Raw genomic sequence first — 22,574 nt, 5'->3', positions numbered from 1 at the left:
TAACTATATATGGAATATTTATCGTTATCTCCTCGATGATTTTTACGACGAGTTAATGCTCGCTTTGTTCGCCATGCAGGCCGAAGCCTGCGAAGCTGGTCTAGAGCCGCAGGTCCTTCAAGAATGGCTGAAAGAATTGGACGGCAGGGAAGAGGATACTTTGAACGATCTTCTACATAAGGAGGTTCAGAAATGGTCGCACAACTGCGTGGACGTGGACGCCCTACAGCGACGTGTCGTACGTGCCGAGGAAACTTGTAGGATACTGAGCAAAAAGGTTTCGGCTCTGCAAACGCAGCTTCAACAAATGCAGTTGGAGAAGTTGAACAATTATAATAACCTAGAGGAGCGTGAGAAGTTGACGAAACAGTCGCCGAAAATGTCCTCGAACGCGGAAGACGAGGGCATCAGCTCGTCGGAGAGATCGAGTAGCCCGGAGAATACGAAGCATCAATCTCGAACGAATCAAAAAGTAAACGTGTCTCCGGATAATGATCAGGAAACCACGATCGATGACGTGATCGAAGAACTGAGGATTATCGTGAAGGATGCGGAAGAAGAGATCGGGGATAAAAACCGGGAACAGAATCGAATAGATCACGCGAGTCCGAATTTTTATAACGAAAATTCTTCGAAAATTAAGTTACATAGAACCGATTCGAAAGTTTCTTTGAACAATTCCGACACTTACATTTACGACAAGGTTTTAAAGAGAGATCATCAAACGGATATCAAGATTTCTGTGTCGAACGCGGGCTCCAACATGTCTCAGAGTGTGATCAAAGGAGAGCAGGTGACTTATTTTGGTAACGATCGAGATTATAGTATAGATTCGAACAGTGATAAAAGAATGAATGGCGAAAAACGCAGAGTTTCGAAATCTTCCTCGGTGGAAGGAAGCGTGAAGATCGTTGTGAAGGGACCTGAAGTCGAGGAAGCAATCGTTCCAACTATTCTACATCCTCAGCCACCTAGAAGATCACCGCCTTGTTTGTCGGCTATCATGGCAGTAAGGCATTGTGACTTTATCGATCAAGAAGAGCCGTTCAATTCTCACGATGAAGATATAGAAGACGAAACCTTGGGCGATGGTAGTGATTCTCTCCTTAGCGCTTCTCGACTCAAGTACAACAGTAAGAACCAGACTTACGAGGAACGGATTAAAACCGAGGTCGATCATTTTCAAAAACAGTGTGATAAGAAAGAAACGGAGAATAACAATGATGGTAAGATGAAGAAAAGTTTCAACGATCTTCGACGTTTCGGTGAAAGCGAAATAAAGGATAAGAAAACAACGAGGAATTATGAAACATCGTGCAATGCGAAAAACAAAACGACGAATGACTGTAAATCGAACAACAGGCAATTGGATGGTATATCCCAAAGACATAATTCGAAATACAGAAGCGAAGTGGAAAAAAGAAAGCTTCTTCGTAGATCGGCTAGTCACGATTACCTCGAATCAAGCGCTTCCAGTTCGCGATCGAAAAGATCTAATAAAAGCAGAATAGAAAGTCACATTAGGAAATTCGAGAGTCTGAATTCCTTCGACGAGCATCGAAGTCTCCAGAGTTATGAGAGACACGGTAGCTCGGAAAATCTAAGCAAGCAAGAACAATTCTTTGGAGAAGAGAATTCGAGGAATAGAATGCGCAGATCAGAATCCTTTCACCATGTATCTTATATCGCTAAAAAAGACCAGTGTTCCTCGCAAGGTGGAAGCGACAGTGGTTTATTTTATGTCACAGATTACAATCTTGAACCTCTAATAACGCGAAAACCAAAATCCATTGAGGCACCAAAATCTCCTAATCTATTAACCAAATCTTTGGATAGAATTGATGAAGGTCTGGATTCGATGATCGATATTGTGATCATGGAAGAGAAAAATCAATGGAATTCGAACAAATATCAATCCAAGAAGAAGTCTCGAGAAGAAAGGACACTCGTTAAATCGAAATCGAATAGATTAGAAGAATCAAAAAGTTGTTGCGAATTGGAATTCAAAGGGAGGAGAGAAGAATCAAAGAATAAACATTTGAAAAACGATGAATTTTATTCCGGACGTGTAAGCAATAAGCAATTAAGAAGTGATGAATTGTACGAAGAACAAAGAAATCGAGAATGGAATAAGCTAAACTCTTCAAATAAAAACAACGAATTAGATTTTGATTGTACTCCAATGATACTAATAAAGAATGGAGTGAGACACAATTCGTTCAGTCAAAATGAAAATATTGGTAATAGATTTTTAAATAAATCAATGGATTCAGGGATTTTCGCTGGACGAACTTATGATACATTTGGATTAGGAAAAAGTCGATTTAATGCTGGAAAATATTCGGGAAATCAACAACAGATAAAAGAAAGTCCAATTGGAAGACGAAACACGGCTTCTTCTGCAAATGGAAATCGTGCAAAAGTTACTGATATTGTTTCAGGGCTTTATTAAAAGTAATTTTTAAATAATTAGGATTAGATCATCTAGATCCTGTTCATATCCTCATAGCCTACGAGGTATTGTATATACTATATAATAGAATATATTCTTGTATAGAAATCATTCTAAATGTTTTTCTTTTTTTTTTAATTTTTGAAAATATTTCATATTTTTTTTTTATATTCGATATATATAACTATCGAAATTAAAACATAATATAATTAAGTTTTTTTAATTTATCTCAATTTGAACGAATATAATATTTCAGTGCAATGTTATTAAGTATTATGGGCGAAGTTAATAATCTAATTTATATTGTAATTAACACTATTGATAAATATTTTAATATGATATAGATAAATATTTTGGTGATGGACCAATTATACAAATGTACCAATTGCAAAGTTTTTTATGTGTGGACTGTGCAATATATTCTTTTTTATATATAAGGAATACCTCTATAATTATATTGAGTTAAAAAAAAAGACTGTAATTTATGAAACATAGATGTGCATAAATAATATAAAACGTAAATATTTACACAATATATTATTTATTTTTTAATTAGAAAATATGAAGAAAAAAAAAAGAAATACAATACATTTCATTTATGTATACAAAGTTACGTATATTTACATCTTAATTAATGTCATGCACAATTTGTTATAAATTTCAATTTTTTAAATTTAATTCTATAATATTAGAAATTATTTAATGTTCTATGAAGTGCACCATTATTTAAAAAAAAGGTGTAAAAATAAAAAAAAAAATTCAAAGATACAATTTTTCATGAAAAATATTCATAAAAATCATTTTTCGAAAAGTTTGAAATGAATTTAATATAGATAATTATTTATTTTTTAACTAGCTGTAGCATGTAACAATGTAGTTGTAACTTCATTAAGTTCTTGACATGAACGATTGTTTCGATGAATGATTTCAAGACTACTTAACATTAGTGGTTCATGTGATTTATCACGTGTTATTTCCAAAAGTTGTTGCGATGTTTTATCTAAAAGCAAAAAACAATTAGAAGATACAAATATATATGCATAACTTATGTTAACTTATATTAAATTAAATATAGAGATGAAAAATTAAAAGGAATGCGGATCTGGTTACTTGTAGTATCTTCATACAGTCGTAAGAATAGGATATACGAATTATAAAGTAATGACGAGATCTATCCTATTATAAATATCCTATTATAAATGGATACCATCAAAAACTTAATGATGAAAAATACTAGCCATCTTTTGATTGTTATATTATTTTATATTATATTTATTTTATATTATATTACCTTGATGCGTCGATAGTAAGTACAATAATTCATCTTCGGTAGAAATGTATTGAAATTCTTCTCCGCAAGCCCCTTTAAGTACAGCAATAACATCCGACCGCGGATTGTAAAAATACAGACCTTGTTTTCGATTGTTAAATTCATTTATCAATGTTGCTATACCCTATAAGCAATAATTATATTATAGTATATATTTATCATATTTTATTATGTAATATTTAATTATTTAAAAATTTACTTTTGCAGCAGTAAAATCAGCTCCTAAAATATATCTGCAGTCAACTACAACTGGAACTTGACTAGAACCTTGTTTTATACCGGCATTGCCGACCGACTTTTTAATAAAATCTACAGCAGGAAAATATAAACTGTTTCCTGGTGTTACTAAGAGATAGTCAGCACCAGAAGTTGTCTAAAATGTACAATTCATATAAGTTAAGAAACAAAAAGTTATTGATTTTTCATTCAGTACTCACTGTACATTTGTCAACATGTATTGTAGGACGTGCAGAAGGATACAATAAGAATATAAGATTTGTTCCTACACCTATTAAAATTCCATATTCAACTCCAATAATTAAACAGAATAAGAAAGTAGCAAACATTGGAATCAAATCTTTTTTACTAGTTTTCCATATGAGTTTTACAACTTGATATTCAATCATGTATATTACTGCAGAGATAATAACTGCAGATAAGGAAGCTAGGAAAATAATATCTATTTAAAGATAATATTTAAAATATGAGAAGAATAAAGAAAAATTATATTACCCTTTGGTATAAAGTAAAAGTAAGGAGTAAATAGACTCAATGCTAATAATATTAATATTCCAGTGTATAAACCACCCATTGGCGTTTTTACACCACTAGCATGATTTACTGCAGATCTGCTAAAGGAGCCAGTCACTGGCATTGCACTTGCGCAAGATCCAAGAACATTACAAATACCTAATGTAATCAATTCTTGAGTGGCATCTACTTTATCACCATTTGCAAAGGCTTTTGCTATTGCCACATTTCCAAGAACTCCAATTATAGGTACTAATGCTATGGACGCACCCAATTCTGAACACATTTCAATGAAATTTAAAGTCTCATTTTTTACTTGAGTAGAAAAAGGTGGCAATCCAAAAGATGGAAGACCAGATCTTACAGGACCAGTAAGAATAAATGGAGAACCATATTCAATAGAATTCAATTTGTAGGCAATAGTAGAACAAATTATAACAATAACAGCATTTCTAGCTGTTGATAATAACCATATCATTTTCATCAATATTCTTTGATATTTATTTAGTTTATCATTGTTTGAATATAACTTGATATCTTTCATTTTCTAAACAGTAGAGATATTTTATTTTATATATTTATAACTATTTAACTATATATAATCAAGTAAAATTAAAAAAAAGAAAATATAAATGAAAATGCATTTATGTTACCCTAAACAATAATAAAATAGTGATACAGGAGAAACTCATCAAAGTATCCCATAATCTAGTCTGATGAATGTTCTGTAATACTTTTGTTAGAGTATCTAAGGTTCCTTGTGAAGAAATTTTTAATCCTAAAAGACCTTTCAATTGAGAAACTACAATTATAATGGATGTTGCAGAAGTAAAACCAACTGTAACTGGTATTGAAATAAAATCTATAAGTACTCCTGTAAAGGAATTTTGCAATTTCAAGTAAGTGTCAACACAGTATTTTTAAAAAATTTGTATTAATAACATTACCTAGCCGTAAAAAGGCCATTAATAGTTGTAAGCAACCACATAAAAAGGCTAATAATATTGCAAAATCCGCATTTCTACCTTGAACATACTCATGAGTCATTAATGCCATAAGAGCAGTGGGTCCAATTGTAATATCTTTGCATGAACCAAATACTATATATACCATAGCTCCCATAAATGCAGAATAAAGACCATACTATAGAAAAAATATATTTTCTATAAATTTGGAAATAAATTTATTCGTAAAAGATAATAAAATAAGTTAAAAAATAATAAAATAAAATAAGAAATAAAATTTGTTCGTAAAAATATAATTCACCTGAGGTTCTAAACCAGCTAAGGTAGCATAAGCAAGTCCTTGCGGCATAACAGTAAGCCCGACTGTGATGCCAGCGATAGCATCATTCAAAAATTTTTCGGAATTATAATTTGATAACCATCCCACGATAGGTATTCGTTTTTTAATAAATTTATTTAATTGTCCACCTTTTGATTGCCATTTTTTGTTATTTATTGCATTGAAAGCCATTGTAAATTATGTACCTTTAAAAAAAATATAAAACCAAATAATCTATACATAAAGTAAATCTAAAAATAATTTTTAAAAGTTATAATTTTTACTTCGTGAAAAACTTAATTTTCAATAAAACACATAATAGATAATTACGCGCACTAATATATTTTAAATGCACAAAATATGGTGATAAGTTTCATAAAATATACATATAAGAAAAACTCATTTAAAACCTATTTAAATTTATGACATGTTCACATTTCACGATATATCGAGAAACTGAAAGAAACCGAAGGCTTTCGAGTGTTTATATAGTCAGATATAATGCAAAATTTATCATGACATAAAAATCGCTACTAGCCTTCGCTACTTTTTATATAATCAATAAAATGAATTGTTATTTCACGTAAAACAAGAATATATACATTAACGTTTCAGCAATATAAAAAGTATGATAATGCAAATTTTTTGCAAAAACAATTATTTGAACATATAAAAATTATAAAAGTTTTCTGTAAAAATTCGAGAAAAAATAGTTATTGAAAAAGAATTATAACTTAAAAATTTATTTTAATTATATATTCTTTTAATATTCTTTAATATTCTGATTGATTTAATATAGTGATATATTAAAATATATTAACAATATATATATATATATGTATATAAATATATATATTTCATAATTATTCAACGAAACATAAAATATATGATTTGAATTTCACCGGCGTTTAAGGTTACTATAAGTGAAGGTATTCTTTTTTGTTATTTTACGTATCAGTGATTATTGAACTATTTCGATACAATATTTCACAATATTCTTTTTATATTATTTAATTCAATCAGCGTTAAAACGAACATAACTATTTGACCCTTTTCATTGACAGCAATCATATTAAAGATCAAGTATTAAAAAAAATATTACACGGTTTTAAAATAATGAATGATTTAATGATTTTAATTTATTAAAAAAAAGAAAAATACATACCATAGTATAATAACTGTGATAACATACTTCCGTTGAATACAAGTATTATTAGACTCACTATTAATTATTATAAAATATTATATTTATTCACATTTTCTTCACTGAATTATCGATCACATATGAGAATAAGCATAACCTAGTATATATTATTAATTAACAATAATATTATAGTTTAATAATATATTTTTTATTATTTCATTGCGCAAATTTATATACGAAACATAATATTCTAGTTTCATGACACGTTACATACGCGCCGGACACGATCTTACTATAAACTAAATGTAAGAATTGGCATTTCATTTGTGATGGTTTAGAGAGAAAGTGCAGTTCACATATTTGTCAACAGAGGGACTGCATTTCTACTGCAGTCGGTAATTTAGAGTGAACAAGTTAGGTTTGTTGTTTCATCGAATTACAACCAATAAATTTCCAGTGTTTCGAAATGTCCTTTAAGGGGGGTATTATTTGAATTTCGAAAACTTATCATAATTTTAATATAATAAATTTCTTATATATATTATTAGTATTAAGATTACCAAATGTTATATTTTTGGGAAAAAGATGTACAATGAATAAGTTGTATAAAAATTACTTTTTTCTTATTCACTTTAAAAATTTTTCTATCATTTGCATTTGCGCATCCTCCTATCCTATCAGTATTATGGCGTCCTTTACTGTGGTCGGTTGTTCCTTCTAATCTCTGCAAATTAAATGGAAGAAAAACTTGCTGTTAAAGATTCTAGTTTAATTCTTTGATTGCCATCAGAAAATTAAATATCGGTAACTGGATAATTTATTATTCTTATATAAATAAGTGTAAAATTATTTTCGAGTTGAAAATTCATAAGAATGTCGTTTTTATTCGTTCTTAATTGCGTCGTAAATGTATTTATTATTTATTATTGTTTTTATTATTCATATTAACAGACCATAAAACATATAATATAAATTCAAATTAATCAAGAGTTTTTTTTATATTTATTTTATTTTTGTTTTATAAAATGATCTAAAAAATTTTAATGGAAAGTAGTACATAATGTTTCATGATTATTAATTTTACTTTTAATTTTTTCTATTGTTGTTTATCTTAATTTGACAATATTAATTATTGATTATTTAATATATAAGATTTATAAGTATTATTTCTATATCATTTTTATGTGTATCCTGTAATATGTAAAATTTTAAATAATATATTATTTTTTATTTGGAATTATATTTAGTTTTTTTTACTAAATTTATGATAGGTAAAATGGATTCTGCTGATAAAGATTTAAAAAAATCATTTGACATAGAGCAGATGGCTTTAATCGGCAAGATGCATAATATGCAGTGGCTAAAAAGTAATTCTCAATTATCAGGCCAGTACGTTTATATATTTTTTATTTTCTTTATTTTTTTTATTTTTTTTATCATTTATATTATTATTCTTTTTACTGTAAGAAATTTTAATGAATTAATAATATTTACATATAAGTAAGATGCATTTAATTAATTAAATTTAATTATATTGATAAATATTTATACTAATATTATTAGTTATAGTAAACCTTATATAATTAATATTAATCAATAATAAAAATTTTTATATTTAAAGAAAATTTAGTAATATTAATAGTTATTTGTAAAATATGTTTCTTAATGTTTTTTATTTTTTATTTATATTATAGTATGAAAACACCTCCAGATGGGAAAGAAACAGAAAATAATACATCTAAAAGTGAAATAAATGAAGGAACAAAAGAAGAAACTGAAGTTGTTTCAACTAACACTCATTCAAACAATCCTGAATTAGATAAGATTGATCCTATTTTAAATAAAGACATAAATGAAAACGATAATACTATAAATAAAGATATACATCAATCATCTTCTGAAATTTTTGATTGTTCTCAAAAAGATATGGAAACTGTTTGGAATAAAGATGTTAATATAACCAGTACATTGTTTCCAAATTCTCAGTCTTTAGTAATGGAAAGGCTAGATAAACAAGAGATGATTAGTATGTCTTTGACAGAGAATATTGTTACAGTTCAATTAGAACAATTTAGACTTAATGAAGGGGAAAAAAATAAATCTGGGGAATTGCATAATGAAGTAGATAATGAATGGTAGGTAATAGATTAATATAGAGAATAATTAATTTTATATCATATTTGTATTATTTATATAATTAGGAATAATGGTCAGCATAATATACCTAACTTACCAAAGTCAGACAGTAATGTAGATAATCAAATTAGCTCAAAGCAGTGTCATGATAACAATAATAATAATGAAAGATCTAAAAGCCAATCGCCACTGGAAACAAAAACAAGTATACAAAAAACAACAAAGACTAGTGTTAAAAAATTGAATGATCAAAAAATTAAAAAACAGACAGGTATAAATTAAATTTTAATTTTTAATTTATAATTGAATAAAAAAAAAATACAATTGCAATTTGCATTAAGAAAATATGATTTTTCTTACAGGTAATACTTTAAAAGAATCTTGGACTTCTTCAAAACAGGGTTCTAAATCTAAAGATGATTTATTGAATATATGTAATGATCATAATATTACTTCAACTTCTCTGGATTCAAAAAAAGTAGCTCTAGGTACAACTCCTAAACTTATTGATAAATATAGTAAAATTAACAGTTATAATAAAAACTTAATTATGAGTAAAGGGGCTCGAATGAAGGAACAACAGTTTTTTAAACAAAATTTTTCTACATTTAATGATAGCGTTAATAGAAGCAAATCCTCCATAGAAGGATTAGATGAAAAAAATAAATCTGTTACAACAAAATTAAAATCAAGTAGAAATGAACCAGACAAGAAAACTAATGAAGCAGATGATACAAGAAGATGTCATAAAGTTCAAGTAACACGTACTCAATCATACAATATCCAATATAATAGAAATAAATCTTTAATAAAGTCACAGCAACGATATTCAAAAAATACAACTAAGACAGAAGAAAATGGATGTATTGATAATTCATCTAGTGTTAACAATATCAATATATCTAATTCAGCTGAAAATATATCAAGAAAGAAATATGAAAATCAACAATCTTTATTAAATAAGCAAATTAGTAATACTCAATTCAATCAAAATACTTCAGGAAAAAATGTAAAGAATCCAAGTGTTATGGAATGCAATATAAATGAAAGAAGTTCAGTAAAATCAAGTTCTGCATCATGCAAACGAAATTACCAAAATTTTTCTAATACAAAGAATAATACTGAAAGAAATATTAAAGATGACCAAGGATATACACAGAAATTTAAGAAAGATACTAACGTTTATAGACGATCTTCAGGTATTCTTCAGACATGCTTTAAAGATTTAAATGGAAAAACAAAAACAGATGATCATAAAAAGAGTATCGAGAATAGTAATTTAACAAAAGATTATAGAATAAATCGTATTGGTTCAGGAGAAAAAATGCATTCTCAATTTGAAAGCTCAAAAATATCTGTATACTCACATAACACAAGTAACGGTGCTAGTAATATAAAGACTGATGCATTAGATTCAACTGCTGTAAATAATGTACAGTCTATAAAATCATTAAATTCTTTTTCGAATAGTACCAAAGATTGTACAACTATACATACATCTATTCATACACCGCAAGAATTACAGATTTCGCAAGCTTCTTGTAATGAAACTGAAGTACAATTTGTGAAGACTGAACAAAAAAATACTAGTAATAATAATAGCAATAATAAAACAAATAATTCTGAAACAAAATCAGTTAAATTTTTGGATAACATTCAGGAATTTAATATGGCACATCATTCTGCAATATCATATTCTGATAATTCTATACATCAAAATAAGCTTTCAACAAATTCATTTTATTCTGATTTACAAACTGCATCACATACAAATAATGCTCAACAAATTGAAAATCATCAAAATATACAAAATAAGAGTTATTTCGATAATAATAATGCTCAATATAATAATTCTAGCCCCAGTACTCAAAATTCCGAACGAGATTTACATCTGATGGATTTAGTGCATCAAAAATCAGAACAAACTTCCCATGTGTCACCACAAAATATATTACCGCACAATAATTCCAATCCAGCTATTGCTATGGCAAATGGTATATCTTATCAAAACATGCCTAGTGTCTATATAAATCAATACAATAATACGCAAACTATACCAAGGAAAACAGCTGATAGTACAATTATCTCTCAAAATGCATTAATTCCAAGCACTTCTTCTTACACCGTAGAAAATCAGAATATCTTGCAAACTGATCCTTCTAATATTTTGATGCATAATACTCAAACATCAGTTCTACCACCACCAGGTTTTCATAATCATCCTATAACTACACAACATAATCAATGGAATTTGCCACTTCCGGATATGTTTCTTTTTGGAAATATGATGAATCCTGGACATTCTGTGAATATCCCTATTCAAAATTCCAGACATATGTGTAACGCGGATTTCAGTAACATGCAACAAACAAGTTATTTACAACATCCGTTATTTTACGTTCCACCAATGTGTATGCAAAGTTGGAATCCATTATTGCAATATCCGGCACCTTTATTCCAAAGTCCTCCGTACAGTAATTGCAATACATTTCCCAATCAAGTATTATCAGCAAATAACTTGACAGACTCTGTTAATTGTCCCGTATCGACGTCTATGCAAAACAACTTGTATAAACATTTTCAACAGATGCAACCTTTGGAAAATACTCCAAATTTTTCTGTTCCTGTAAAACTTGATAATTATATGGGAAATATGCAAAATTGTAAAACGAATAACATCAGGATGAAAGATAATACTATGGACGTTCATATGAGAACTAGTCAATATCGAACATCTGTGCCAAATGAATATCAAAATTGTTCTCAAGATAATCAATTAATGGTACCGTTTTCATATGCGATCACGATGGATCCCGTTACGAGGAATGGTTCATCAAATATGCACATGCAAATGAATCAGAAATATGCACCACGTCCTCTTGCTACTGGTTATCAAAGAATTCCAGAAACTTGTCCTGTATTTAATAATAATCAGGATAATAGGAAAGATGACGTATCGAAAAACGACTCAGAATGTGTACCACCTATGGTATCACCAAGAGAATGTATGTATTATGGAGTTAATTATCCACGGAAGACTGATACTATTCAGAATTCATCCATACGATCGGATATAAAACCTGTAACTTACAACATGCATACTGTTAATACCCAACATTATATTCCTCATTTTCAAAAGAATACAGCTTATCATGTATCACCAAAAGAACTTTCATCCAGGATAAATATCGGACGTGGTATGCGCAAAACGATGGATCAGTAAGCCTAGAAAAATGGCGAAAAATGCATATATATTTATTTCTTTTTTTTCAATAGATAATTGCAATTAAACGGTACAAAAAATGGTTGCACATTTACCTTACAATTTTTCATCTTGTTTGTATCATCGTTATATTCATATATGTATATGTATATCGTAAAAGTCAGTTTTTTAATTAATCTAGATATAATATCACATACGTCATATTAGATGTCACGCACTACTAGAAAATAGTTTTCAAGTTGAGAAGCTTTAAAAGAAGTTTATATGATACTGCCATTTGTCAGAAATATTATGCGACAGTTCGTCTTGTTTCCTATCGTAACAGTGTGAAAGTAGCAAATCTATTTTCTAGATTTTCTTCAAATATTTATATTCATCATTATTACTAGACATTGATGTTACTCGTTATACTTGGATTCTATGTACTTTTAAAAAAAATAATTAAGCGCTTTTTACTAGGCGCTTCATATCGTGTAATTAATACGAAAAGATGATACACGATATGTAATTAGAAATGCAAATTTGCAAAATACTTTTTATGTTCCTACTATCGAAAGTATTATGACTGTTTAGTATTTAGTTCACATTATAAACAATTTTATTTCTTTATTTTTCTATTAAATTAAATTCCGTATACGTATACAATAATAGTTATAATGATGATTTAGACTTTAATTGATTACAATGTTAAATAATTTAATTTTCACGACCTAATATCGATTCATAGTTTTTTTACTTCGTCGTTTTTTTCTGTGTCATTTGAAGGCAAAGAGTTTTATATAATATATATATTTTTGTTTAAATATTACTTATATTGTTAAGAAATATCATATAGTTTATTTTTCGAGGACTTACAAGTTTTTACAAAATAAAACGTAAACTTGCCATATTTGGTAGATGTTATATATATATATATATATATAAAAATATATATTATAATCCTTCGACATATTCTGATATGCATTTATAACCACAGTATTATTCTTTCATCTGTATTATGAAATGCACGTGTCAATAGAATCTCTTTGAAACAGATAAAAAAAAAAGTAATTTCTGATAAACAATATCATTGCTGGTCGATTCATATATCTTTATAAAAAGTTTAAAAAATGTACGAATTATCATACGATTCATATGTACATCATAAACATGCGTTAATGTTCATTACGATTTTATACAATATCGTTGATAGTCTAATACAACTCAATTCAGATATTATATATATATATATAAAAAAAGAAGAAAAGAAAAAAAAGGGAAAAATTAGAAAAAGGAGAAATAAAAAAAAAAAAAAAGAAATCTATAGAAATTTTAAATATTTTTTTGAACATCTAATTCTTGATATCTCGTTCAAATTTTTGTTCTGTAAATTCATAGTTGATTTCAAAGCTTCGTACTCGTAAGTTCATTTCTCACATCATTGGTAGTTGTCCCATTCGACATATCTATTATCTCCGTACCAATTTTTTTGATCGCTTTGGTCGTGTTCAATTCTTTCAAAGCAGTTACGAGCTCGGTATCGGTATTAATCACTTCAATCGTTTCTTTGGAGAGCGATTGAATACTTCGTAAAACTTCCTTGGAGGGTTGTAACATGATCAAGCAATGATTCTTTTCTTTGAAATCTCTCATAACCATATTTAATCCCTGTAAATGTTACAAATGGAAGAATTTGAACAAATTTAAATGTGTTCAAATCTGTCCTAGATCTTACATCTTTGAGCGATTGTTGAGCAATCGAGTTATATTTTTTTCTTTGTTACCATCGTAATAATAAAAATTACCACTATTACGCTATTTTCTCTGTAAACACGACAAAAGGAAAAGAAAAAAATTATCTTTGTAACATGAACGTAGAAGAGAGGATAGGAAAAGGCTCGAAGAAGTAAAATCCAGGCCAAATTCGAAATCAGCTACTTAAGATTATTATCCATACACGCGCCGCAGTGAAATCAATTTTATCGATGTGCTTGCAATCTAGAACGACGATTTTCGTGTTCTTGAAAGTTTTCAGTAATTTTTGATGATCCTTAGCTAAGTTCTCTAACAGATATATCCTTAGGTAGTCCACCGCTGGGAAGAGTAATCCGGCGCTGGGACGCACGAGGATGTAACTTAACGTAGAAGTCTGCGGTAAAAAATGAGGATATTTTTAAAACAATAGCAATCTCTTTCTCGAATCTTTGTCAATATTGTTATGTACTTACATTTCTGTATTCGATATATATTGTCGGCCTGGCATTGAAATAAACTAATATTGCCAGATCAATTGCTACCCCTATTAAAATTCCTAATTCAACTCCGGCGAACAAACATGCGAAGAATGTTATAAATGTCGGGATTAAATCTCGTTCTGGAATCATATTTTTGAATTAGATTCTTTCGAAGTGATTAGATATATGGCATATCATTAACATTCTTCGAATGATCTATGAAATCCTATAATGAGATTTCATATATATATATATATATATACATACATCACGTTTGAAACACTTCATCGTATTTTATTTATTTATCATATTTTTTTCAATCATCAATTTTATTTTTTTTTCTACTCACTGCTGCATTTCCAAAGTGGCCGTATCATTTTTACCTCGATCATGAATATCACCGCACAGACTATCACGGAGCTTAAAGTCGCTCTTGGAATATAATAGAAGTACGGCGTGAGTAAGCTCAGAGCAAGAATGACTAGAATACCTATGGCGAATGTAATCGATTTCCATAAATTTTCAATTTTTTTCCTTCTTCCATTTTCTCCTGTTATCTTTCCAATCGTAGACATTTTGCGAGATTTACCTGTGTAAATACCACCCAAGGGTGTTCTCACGCCGGAAGCATTGTTCACGGCGCTTCTGGAAAAGGAGCCTGTCACTGGCATGGAATGGAAAAACGAGCCAGCAACGTTACATAGACCCAAAGTTAACATTTCCTGAGTGGCGTCGAGCGATTGTCCTCGCGCTTTGAAAAGCCAATTAACGTTTTAGAGGAAAAAAAGATCGAACGAAATGTCAATTTTATTGGGAAATCAAATATCCGTTTGAAAACTTACAAAATGCTTTCGCAATGGCTACGTTTCCGATGATCGAGATCAATGGAACGATCACTATACCGGAACCCAAATTTTTGCAGATTTCAACGAAAGTTTCGGTTCGATTTCCAACAGTGATCGAGAATGATGGTGGAGCGATGGTGGGTAGGCCGGCATCGATGTGGCCTGTAAGAACGAAAGGCGCTTTGCCGTGATTTTCAAACACGTACGATGCGACAGCGCACAAAATCACCACAAGAGCATTCCTGCCAGTTCCCACGAACCAGATCAATTTTCTTAATATTCCATTCGAGACTTTGATGTCCTTGAGTTTCTGAAACAAGAGGAAAATACAAAAAAAAAAAAAAAGAAAAAAATAACGTACGTATTCTATCTCTTTTTTCTCGCTTGGTTTTCTATCTTTTTTTTTTCCTTTCTTACGTATTTCTTACGTATTCTTACGTATTCACGGCGCATAAGAACTAGTTTTGCTGAACGATAGCGTTCATGGTGAATTACCTTCAAGGTCAATAGAATTAGAATGCAGCAACAAGACAAGATCAGGTCAGGGATTCTGGTTCGATGGATATTGTTTGCCAATTCCAGCCAAATCTCAACGAAACTTTCCCCGTGTATTTTTATACCCAGCAAACTTTTTATTTGACTGCAGGCGATAATTAAGCTTGCCGCAGACGTGAATCCAGAGACGACCGGTATGGAAACGAACTCGACAAGGAAACCCAGCCGAAGAATTCCAAAAACTATCGTGACGCATCCTGATAAAAAACACAAGAGGATTGCGTAATCTGGAATACCCCTGGAACACGATCGAAATGAAAAGAGGAGTTAGACATTGGGAACGGAAAGAAGTAATTTGACCATATGTTTCCGGAATCAAGGATAACGAATGATCGAACGAGGCTTTTGATTCGTTCGTTCAAAAGCCAAGAGTATTTTTGACTATTATTAGTGTGATAAAAAATATTAGAAGTAGATGGTTCTTGGAAGAGAAGTCTTCAAAGAAGAGACTAAAGAAGACTAAAGAAAGAATTGCGCAAATTAATACACAATATATTCTCGCGATAATTGAGTTTCAAAAGAGTGGCAACATCTTTTCAACTGTCATTATCGTATTACGAGATCCAATTGTCCGCTATGATGTTCGCGAATTTAACCACTGTACGAGCAGATTAAGGCTACTCTATTCACAAGTCTTCGAGTCTTAAATAAAATCTAAAGGAATCGTGTTTTCGCGAGAAACTTCTAACGGCTTACCTCGCGTATGTGTACGTTAGCAAAGAGATCAATGCAGTCGGTCCAATATTGACTTCTCGACAGGTACCAAAAATTATGTAAACGAAACTGCCAGCAAACGCGCTGTAAAGGCCATATTGCGGCGTCAAACCTGCCAGCCCAGCGTATGCGATCGCCTGAAATTACAAATTGCATCGAATGCAATTGATCCGATCGAATTGGATCATCGAATTGATAACATTCAATTTCACGGATATAAAATCGTGAATCTAGGAAAATACCTGTGGTATCAGGGTCAGACCTACTGTCAATCCCGCAACCAGGTCACCCAATGCGTCCTTCGTTTTGTACAGCGGTAACCATTTTAAGATAGGAATTTTCTCCTTCAATAACTTTTTAAAGCTAAACCCGGTCATTTCACTAAAATTTCTTCCACCTTCACTAACGAATCCTCTTTTTCGACAGTTTCAGCACATCGTGTCAACTTGAAATTCTGAAAATATAACACGATCCAATGATTTGAACGAAGGAAGAACTTCGATTTCAAGTTTCAATCGGCAGATCGTCATAATTCATCGGCCTGTCCTCTTAATATGCGAGCTGCATCGCCTCATTAACTGGCATCGCAATCGTCGTTTCAATGTCTCTCCGATGAAACAACAAGCGGGCAATTAACGAATTTTTCGAGCGACAATTAGTAAGTGATTTTACGCGCGAGAACACGATTTAACGTCACTAACTGAGTGGTGGTCACGTGTGATCGTTTGAGCACGTGATTTTCCAGTTTTCCTTCTCGACAGTTATCGCGGAAATCGTACGTTAATATCTCACTGTACCGTTCATTATAACAGTTTTCAAATTCCAGTTTCACTTTCATCTGTCACGAAGAAAGTTATCGCAAGGAGTAACCGCGATGAACCAGTTTGTGAACCAACGCAACGAGGACCCGAAGGAATCACGATGAAGAAATGAAGAAATATCGGTGGACGAAACGTTTGTTGGACGAAAGAAGATTAACGATTGATGCGGTACCTCGTACCTGCTCTGTACACTGATTAAATCTACAGCTGTTTCACACGTGCCTCGTTTCCCCACTACTCTTTGAAATGTCAGGATGCGAACGCATGCGTCAGTCCTTCCCTAAATGGATACTGGGTTCGGCAAGATTATTATGTTCGTTAATTAACCGAACAACAACCGAATCTTTTTTTCAACCGACTCGTATACAAATTTTCAACATTTTCGATTCTACTGATTCATTTAACGTTTTTTATCTTATACCTTGACCTACACATTTCTCGCATCCTGTCTTTTCATATTTCATATCATTATGTTCATTATTATTTCGTTCTTTAACTAATTAGTAAAGTTAAAATTGTAGGGAACATGTTGCAATTTTTGTTTATTTCTTTTATTAATTATATTTCGTTTGATAATAGATACGAATGAATCGAGCAACAAGTTGCTGTCATTATATGTATTTTGTTTATGGAATAGAATTAAGTATGATCAACAATATAATCTTACAATTTTTAGATTTTTAAACACGTATTAATATAGAATAATCATATAAATTTTTCATTGTTAGGAATTCTATTCTTCGCATTATAGATTAAATAAAAATTCGTGCATAGTCTTGTATTTTTAACTTAATAATTGTAATATGTATCATTTATTATTATTAAAAAGGTAAGATTTAGATTAAAAAAATTGATATCACAATTTTAGATAACAATTTTGCACTACGATGATTTCACACTGCGTCAAATCTCATCTCGTATCATTTCGCACTGTGTTAATTTCATCTGTATCATTAGATGCGAAGTCTCAAAAAGATTGCATCGTTGACCTGCATCAATTTTTAATCTTAAAATAAGAAAAATTTGCACGAACGATAAAAGTGATTATGACACTTGGCGTGACTATGCCTCTACAATTACGCTCGTAACGTAACGCGCCAATAATGAATAAATGTTTATGAAAAGTGTATCGATGTGCATTTTATACAGAAACAAAAGCACAGCGTGTTTGTTAGAAACAACGGACTCACCACGGATGCTCGATTGTTCCAGCACGGGATTCCTTTGGTGGATTATCGTGGAATGTGTCAATTGCTTCGACGACGTATACGTTCCGCTACACTTTTCTTTCTCATTCGAATCCTTTTTAACGGTGAACTTCTTGTTCCAAGAGAATGGTTGAAATTCTTATCGTCGTATGCCGAACATCGTGTACATGACTGTAATTACAAGGACGTCGCGTGGTCTTGAACGACTATGTGTTTTGCATGTTAACGGAGCAAGCGTAACGATGAATCCGTGAAAGTAAATCAGAAATTATTGTTGTTTGATGAAAATTTGCCATGAAATTTTTTTCATTTCGAATCGAAGAACTCGATGGTGTAAGTGAAAAATATGGTTGAACACGATAGAAAAGAATGTAAAGAGTATGAAAAAAATTGCAATCGTGTTAGTTTTATCCGCACTAATGAATATTAAAGAATAGCGGAATATGTAAAACGCGGCGTAATTATTTGTTTGAATACAAGTGTTCAAACATCGCGAACAAGATCATTTTTCACGGAAGGCAATAAATCTATTCTCATATTGACGTTTTATTGAAAAATAACGTCGAAAAGAGAGAAAAATTGATGGATTACATTCGCGACTTGAGCATTCAATGTACATGTTCATAATACTAAAAATAAAAATTGTATTTTACTAGTTTTTACTTGACGTGTTTAACGATAAGCTTTCAATATCGTCCTATTGTTAATTGTCTTGTTGTAAAAACAATATTTTCGAAATGAAAGTGTATATCTCTAAAATGATCGATAAAAGTTTAAACCAGATAGCATTTTTAAAAATATCACGATATATGTTACTTACTTATACAATGACTAATAATTGAAATTTGAGTATAATATTAACTCTTCAAGAGAATTGCAAACAAAATGATTTGCGATTATTTTTACACCTATGTAAAGAAAATATAAATCATAATTTATTATATTTGATCAGTTTAATATTATTTTTATATTTTTAGAAAACACTTTACATTATCACTTAGTAATGCGATGTATTATTTATCGTTTTGATTGATTAGACATGAAAATTTTCAGTTGCTCTATCTCGTTAATTTTCTAGTGTTACTGTTTCGTTTGATTTAGACTTATACGTGTCTACTTGTTTGCTCATTGCCTTAGACTATGTTTGTATTCCTCGTTATTTACAAAAATAATTAGGCGTTTTAAAAATACTTATCATTCATAGATTAAACATGCAAATAGAAATTGAACCAATCGCTCCAAAGATATAAATAGTGTAATTAATAATATTTCAATAATCTTTTATTTCAGTATTATTCAGTTAGTATTATAAAATAAAATACTAGTAAAGACAATCATCAGGTATCATATAAAAAAATTCAATGATTGGAAAATTTTAATAATAAGTCATTTAAGTTTAATCAATAAAAGAGCTATTCTCAGAAATAATAGAGAAATTCGATTGCAATCGACTAACGAATGAAAAACACAAAATTTTCTAAAATAACGAATAATTATTTTTATTCGTTATTTCATTTTCACTTGTATGAAAATATTTTTGACAACGGTATGTTTATTGAGATTTATTGATACTACAATATTGAATTTAAAAAATGATTTAATCCAGGACCAAATGGAAAATTTTCTGGAGAATTTGATTATTTACAATTTATCTCTTCTAACGTGCTAAAATGATTCTAGACGATCAATGTGAATTTCGCTAACGAAGTAAAATTATAATTTTCGAACATAGTTGTCAAAACAAAAAAAAAAAAATAGTTGGAAAATTTACAATGGGATTTTCATATAATTTACTTTTAATTTTAAAGAATAATATGTGATTCAATGTTCAAAATTGTTCAATCAAAACAGCGATATTGCAATATACTTCAACAATGACATTCGGCATATTTATTTTATTTTACTTTGAAATATTGTAAAAAATAATATTTTGCTCATATATAGACGATTGAAAGTTGCAATACCAGTATTGTATTAAGCAATATTTTATATGCTAATTCTAATTTGATGATATTCAGACGTTGCGCTGTTAGATAGGCGACGACTTTCAGTTAGTAAAAGTTTCTAATTAATTGAGTATTTATAAAATTTTACATTAAAAAATAGAATTCAAAACATTTCCACAACAAGTATTATTATTTACTTTTACTAAATCATAATTTTTTTAAAACATGTCCACTAATAATAACATTAATAAGATTAGAATTAAAGGAATTAGATAAGAAACACAGATGAAAATAAAAATAATAATGTTATTAAAATCAAATTATAATATCGATTAATTTTCTTAATAGGAATATAAAATAATAGTAAATCTATTGGATAAATTAGAAAATTAGAAAAATATGCTGATGTCATCCGTATTTTTCTGTTATAATAATGTTACAAATATCAACAACATATAAGAATTTGAATGTTTAACACAAACTCTTAAATTTGCATTTATTTAAAAGTTTGCATTTATATATTTAATTTAAATGTTATGTATGTCATATGAATAAATGAAAAAAAAAATAGTTTTTTGAAAAAATATATTTAAAATTTTAAATATATTTAAAAAAAAAAGAAGAAAACGAAAGAAAAACAAATAGAGAAATTTGTTTGTATGTATGTAAATTTGTATGTAATTCTTAAAAAAAATTTGTTCTATTAATATTCATAATTATCTAATTAATATTAATTGAAATACTATAAAAATATATGTTAGACTTTAAAAAATAATTTAAAATTAGATCGAAGTAATAAATAACTCTTTCACGTTTAGTGACATGCGACACTATAACCATCTAGCGGTGAAAACACGGAACTAAAATTATAAAGAAAAGGACATTGTGGCGCCATCTAAACGCAAGCGGTGAAAGCATGGAACTAAAATTATAAAGAAAAGGACATTGTGGCGCCATCTTAACGCAAATAGGACAAACTAAAATTGAAAAATTTTTTGATTTTAAAGAATTAAATAAATTTTTTAATTTCTGAAAATTCAAATTACTCTCTAAAAAATGATTTGAAAATTATTTTATTTAAATATTTATTTTTATTTAATTATAAGTTGTTTAGTAATTAATTAATGAATAATTTTCAGTTTTTATTTTCTATCTATCTAATAAATAAATAAAAATATATTCCAATGAAATCAATCTTATAAATTATCTTATATATAATTTAATATATATATAATTATCTTATATATAATTTAATAAATTATTTTTTAATTTAAGTTTTAATTTGAATCTTAAAAAAATAAAATAAAAATTGATAAAAGTACATTTTTAATTTTAGTTCCACTTTTTATCATTAGATGGCGCCACAATATCCTTTAGTCGTAATTTTCAGATAATTAGTTCTAGTAATTCACCACTAGATGGCTATAGTGTACCACATACATAAAAGAAAGTTTAGACAATCTTAAACTCTTCTAAACTTAATCTAAAATCTTTAAACTAGATATTCTGGAAATTCCGTTTCAACGTAATTAACAAAAATATTAAAATATATTTTCATAAAATTCTGGTTTGAATTTAAAAATTCATTAAAAATTATTTAACTTTAATATCAAAGCACAAATACTTCACTTTTCAAAAAACAAATTTTGATTAGTTCTATTTCAAATGAGATTTAATTATTAATTATACAAATGTAACATAATTATTAATTATACAGCAAATGATCAATTAATTTCTTTCGTCTTTAAATTTCAACTAAAATGAAAAGAAAACAAATAGCATTTTTTATACAATGAATTATTGTATTTCTAGACAAATTACCAAGTATTACACAATTTATTCTTTTTTTTTTTAGACAATTATTTATATTTCTTCTATTCTAACAGACAATCTGACAATGAAAATGGTTTTGCTGTCTCTAATGCGATAGTAACGGAAGTAACCTTTTATTAT

The 22,574-nt window shown here is 29.2% G+C and overlaps 4 protein-coding genes across 12 annotated transcripts in view; 2 read left to right on the top strand and 2 right to left on the bottom strand.

Annotated features, from left to right (window-relative positions):
- The window catches only part of LOC122711004, a 52,328-nt gene extending 49,412 nt beyond the window's left edge, over nt 1-2,916 (top strand). For all 4 annotated transcript variants that reach the window (XM_043929338.1, XM_043929339.1, XM_043929342.1 and 1 more), the window contains one exon: nt 80-2,916. In XM_043929338.1, the coding sequence (XP_043785273.1) occupies nt 80-2,452 (2,373 nt within the window). In that variant the 3' untranslated portion in view covers nt 2,453-2,916. The remainder of the gene's footprint in view (nt 1-79) is intronic.
- Nucleotides 2,917-2,974: 58 nt separating this feature from the next.
- Nucleotides 2,975-7,249, bottom strand: LOC122711111 (sodium-independent sulfate anion transporter-like). Of its 4 annotated transcripts, none has more exons than XM_043929558.1 (9): nt 6,982-7,249; nt 5,799-6,022; nt 5,480-5,675; nt 5,186-5,406; nt 4,515-5,079; nt 4,220-4,446; nt 3,982-4,155; nt 3,744-3,906; nt 2,975-3,452 (listed from the first exon to the last, which is right to left on the bottom strand). In XM_043929558.1, exons 2-9 carry the CDS (start codon nt 6,006-6,008, stop codon nt 3,301-3,303), a joined length of 1,908 nt encoding a protein of 635 aa, XP_043785493.1. In that variant the 5' UTR covers nt 6,009-6,022; nt 6,982-7,249; the 3' UTR covers nt 2,975-3,300. The 4 variants fall into 4 exon arrangements, with proteins under 4 accessions (XP_043785493.1, XP_043785495.1, XP_043785496.1 ...); XM_043929560.1 differs by having other exon boundaries at nt 4,220-4,431; XM_043929561.1 differs by having other exon boundaries at nt 5,186-5,376.
- Nucleotides 7,250-7,630: 381 nt separating this feature from the next.
- Nucleotides 7,631-12,755, top strand: LOC122711088 (probable serine/threonine-protein kinase DDB_G0282963). Of its 2 annotated transcripts, XM_043929513.1 has the most exons (5): nt 7,631-7,764; nt 8,232-8,349; nt 8,655-9,095; nt 9,162-9,367; nt 9,459-12,755. In XM_043929513.1, the coding sequence occupies exons 2-5, from the start codon at nt 8,237-8,239 to the stop codon at nt 12,317-12,319; spliced, it is 3,621 nt and encodes a 1,206-aa protein (XP_043785448.1). In that variant the 5' UTR covers nt 7,631-7,764; nt 8,232-8,236; the 3' UTR covers nt 12,320-12,755. The 2 variants fall into 2 exon arrangements, with proteins under 2 accessions (XP_043785448.1, XP_043785449.1); XM_043929514.1 differs by lacking the exon at nt 8,232-8,349 and having other exon boundaries at nt 7,671-7,764.
- A 144-nt stretch (nt 12,756-12,899) lies between these two features.
- Nucleotides 12,900-19,519, bottom strand: LOC122711089 (sodium-independent sulfate anion transporter-like). 2 transcript variants are annotated; one of them, XM_043929515.1, is made up of 10 exons: nt 18,658-19,519; nt 16,889-17,100; nt 16,629-16,783; nt 15,873-16,170; nt 15,375-15,687; nt 15,122-15,283; nt 14,882-15,022; nt 14,527-14,672; nt 14,256-14,447; nt 12,900-13,966 (listed from the first exon to the last, which is right to left on the bottom strand). In XM_043929515.1, exons 2-10 carry the CDS (start codon nt 17,021-17,023, stop codon nt 13,703-13,705), a joined length of 1,806 nt encoding a protein of 601 aa, XP_043785450.1. In that variant the 5' UTR covers nt 17,024-17,100; nt 18,658-19,519; the 3' UTR covers nt 12,900-13,702. The 2 variants fall into 2 exon arrangements, with proteins under 2 accessions (XP_043785450.1, XP_043785451.1); XM_043929516.1 differs by lacking the exon at nt 18,658-19,519 and adding an exon at nt 17,444-18,075.
- Nucleotides 19,520-22,574: the final 3,055 nt, after the last annotated feature.

The sequence above is a fragment of the Apis laboriosa genome, unplaced genomic scaffold, assembly GCF_014066325.1.
Source record: "Apis laboriosa isolate Shangri-la unplaced genomic scaffold, ASM1406632v1 scaffold16_cov148, whole genome shotgun sequence".
Classification (NCBI taxonomy): domain Eukaryota; kingdom Metazoa; phylum Arthropoda; class Insecta; order Hymenoptera; family Apidae; genus Apis; species Apis laboriosa.
This window is presented reverse-complemented; position numbering and strand designations above follow the sequence as displayed.

Bases quoted from the DNA above. Each gene is read 5' to 3' on its own strand.
- LOC122711089 (XM_043929515.1), bottom strand. From the start codon at position 17,023: ATGACCGGGTTTAGCTTTAAAAAGTTATTGAAGGAGAAAATTCCTATC. The intron at 15,023-15,121 runs GTAAATCTCGCA...CATTCGCCATAG, and splicing joins CTTGGGTGGTATTTACACAG to GTATTCTAGTCATTCTTGCT. The intron at 13,967-14,255 runs GTATGGATAATA...TAACATTTACAG, and splicing joins TTGATTTCACTGCGGCGCGT to GGATTAAATATGGTTATGAG.
- LOC122711088 (XM_043929513.1), top strand. From the start codon at position 8,237: ATGGATTCTGCTGATAAAGATTTAAAAAAATCATTTGACATAGAGCAG. The intron at 8,350-8,654 runs GTACGTTTATAT...TTTATATTATAG, and splicing joins AATTCTCAATTATCAGGCCA to TATGAAAACACCTCCAGATG. The intron at 9,368-9,458 runs GTATAAATTAAA...TTTTTCTTACAG, and splicing joins AAAAATTAAAAAACAGACAG to GTAATACTTTAAAAGAATCT.
- LOC122711111 (XM_043929558.1), bottom strand. From the start codon at position 6,008: ATGGCTTTCAATGCAATAAATAACAAAAAATGGCAATCAAAAGGTGGA. The intron at 5,676-5,798 runs GTGAATTATATT...TTTTTTCTATAG, and splicing joins TAGCTGGTTTAGAACCTCAG to TATGGTCTTTATTCTGCATT. The intron at 3,907-3,981 runs GTAAATTTTTAA...TATTGCTTATAG, and splicing joins CTGATTTTACTGCTGCAAAA to GGTATAGCAACATTGATAAA.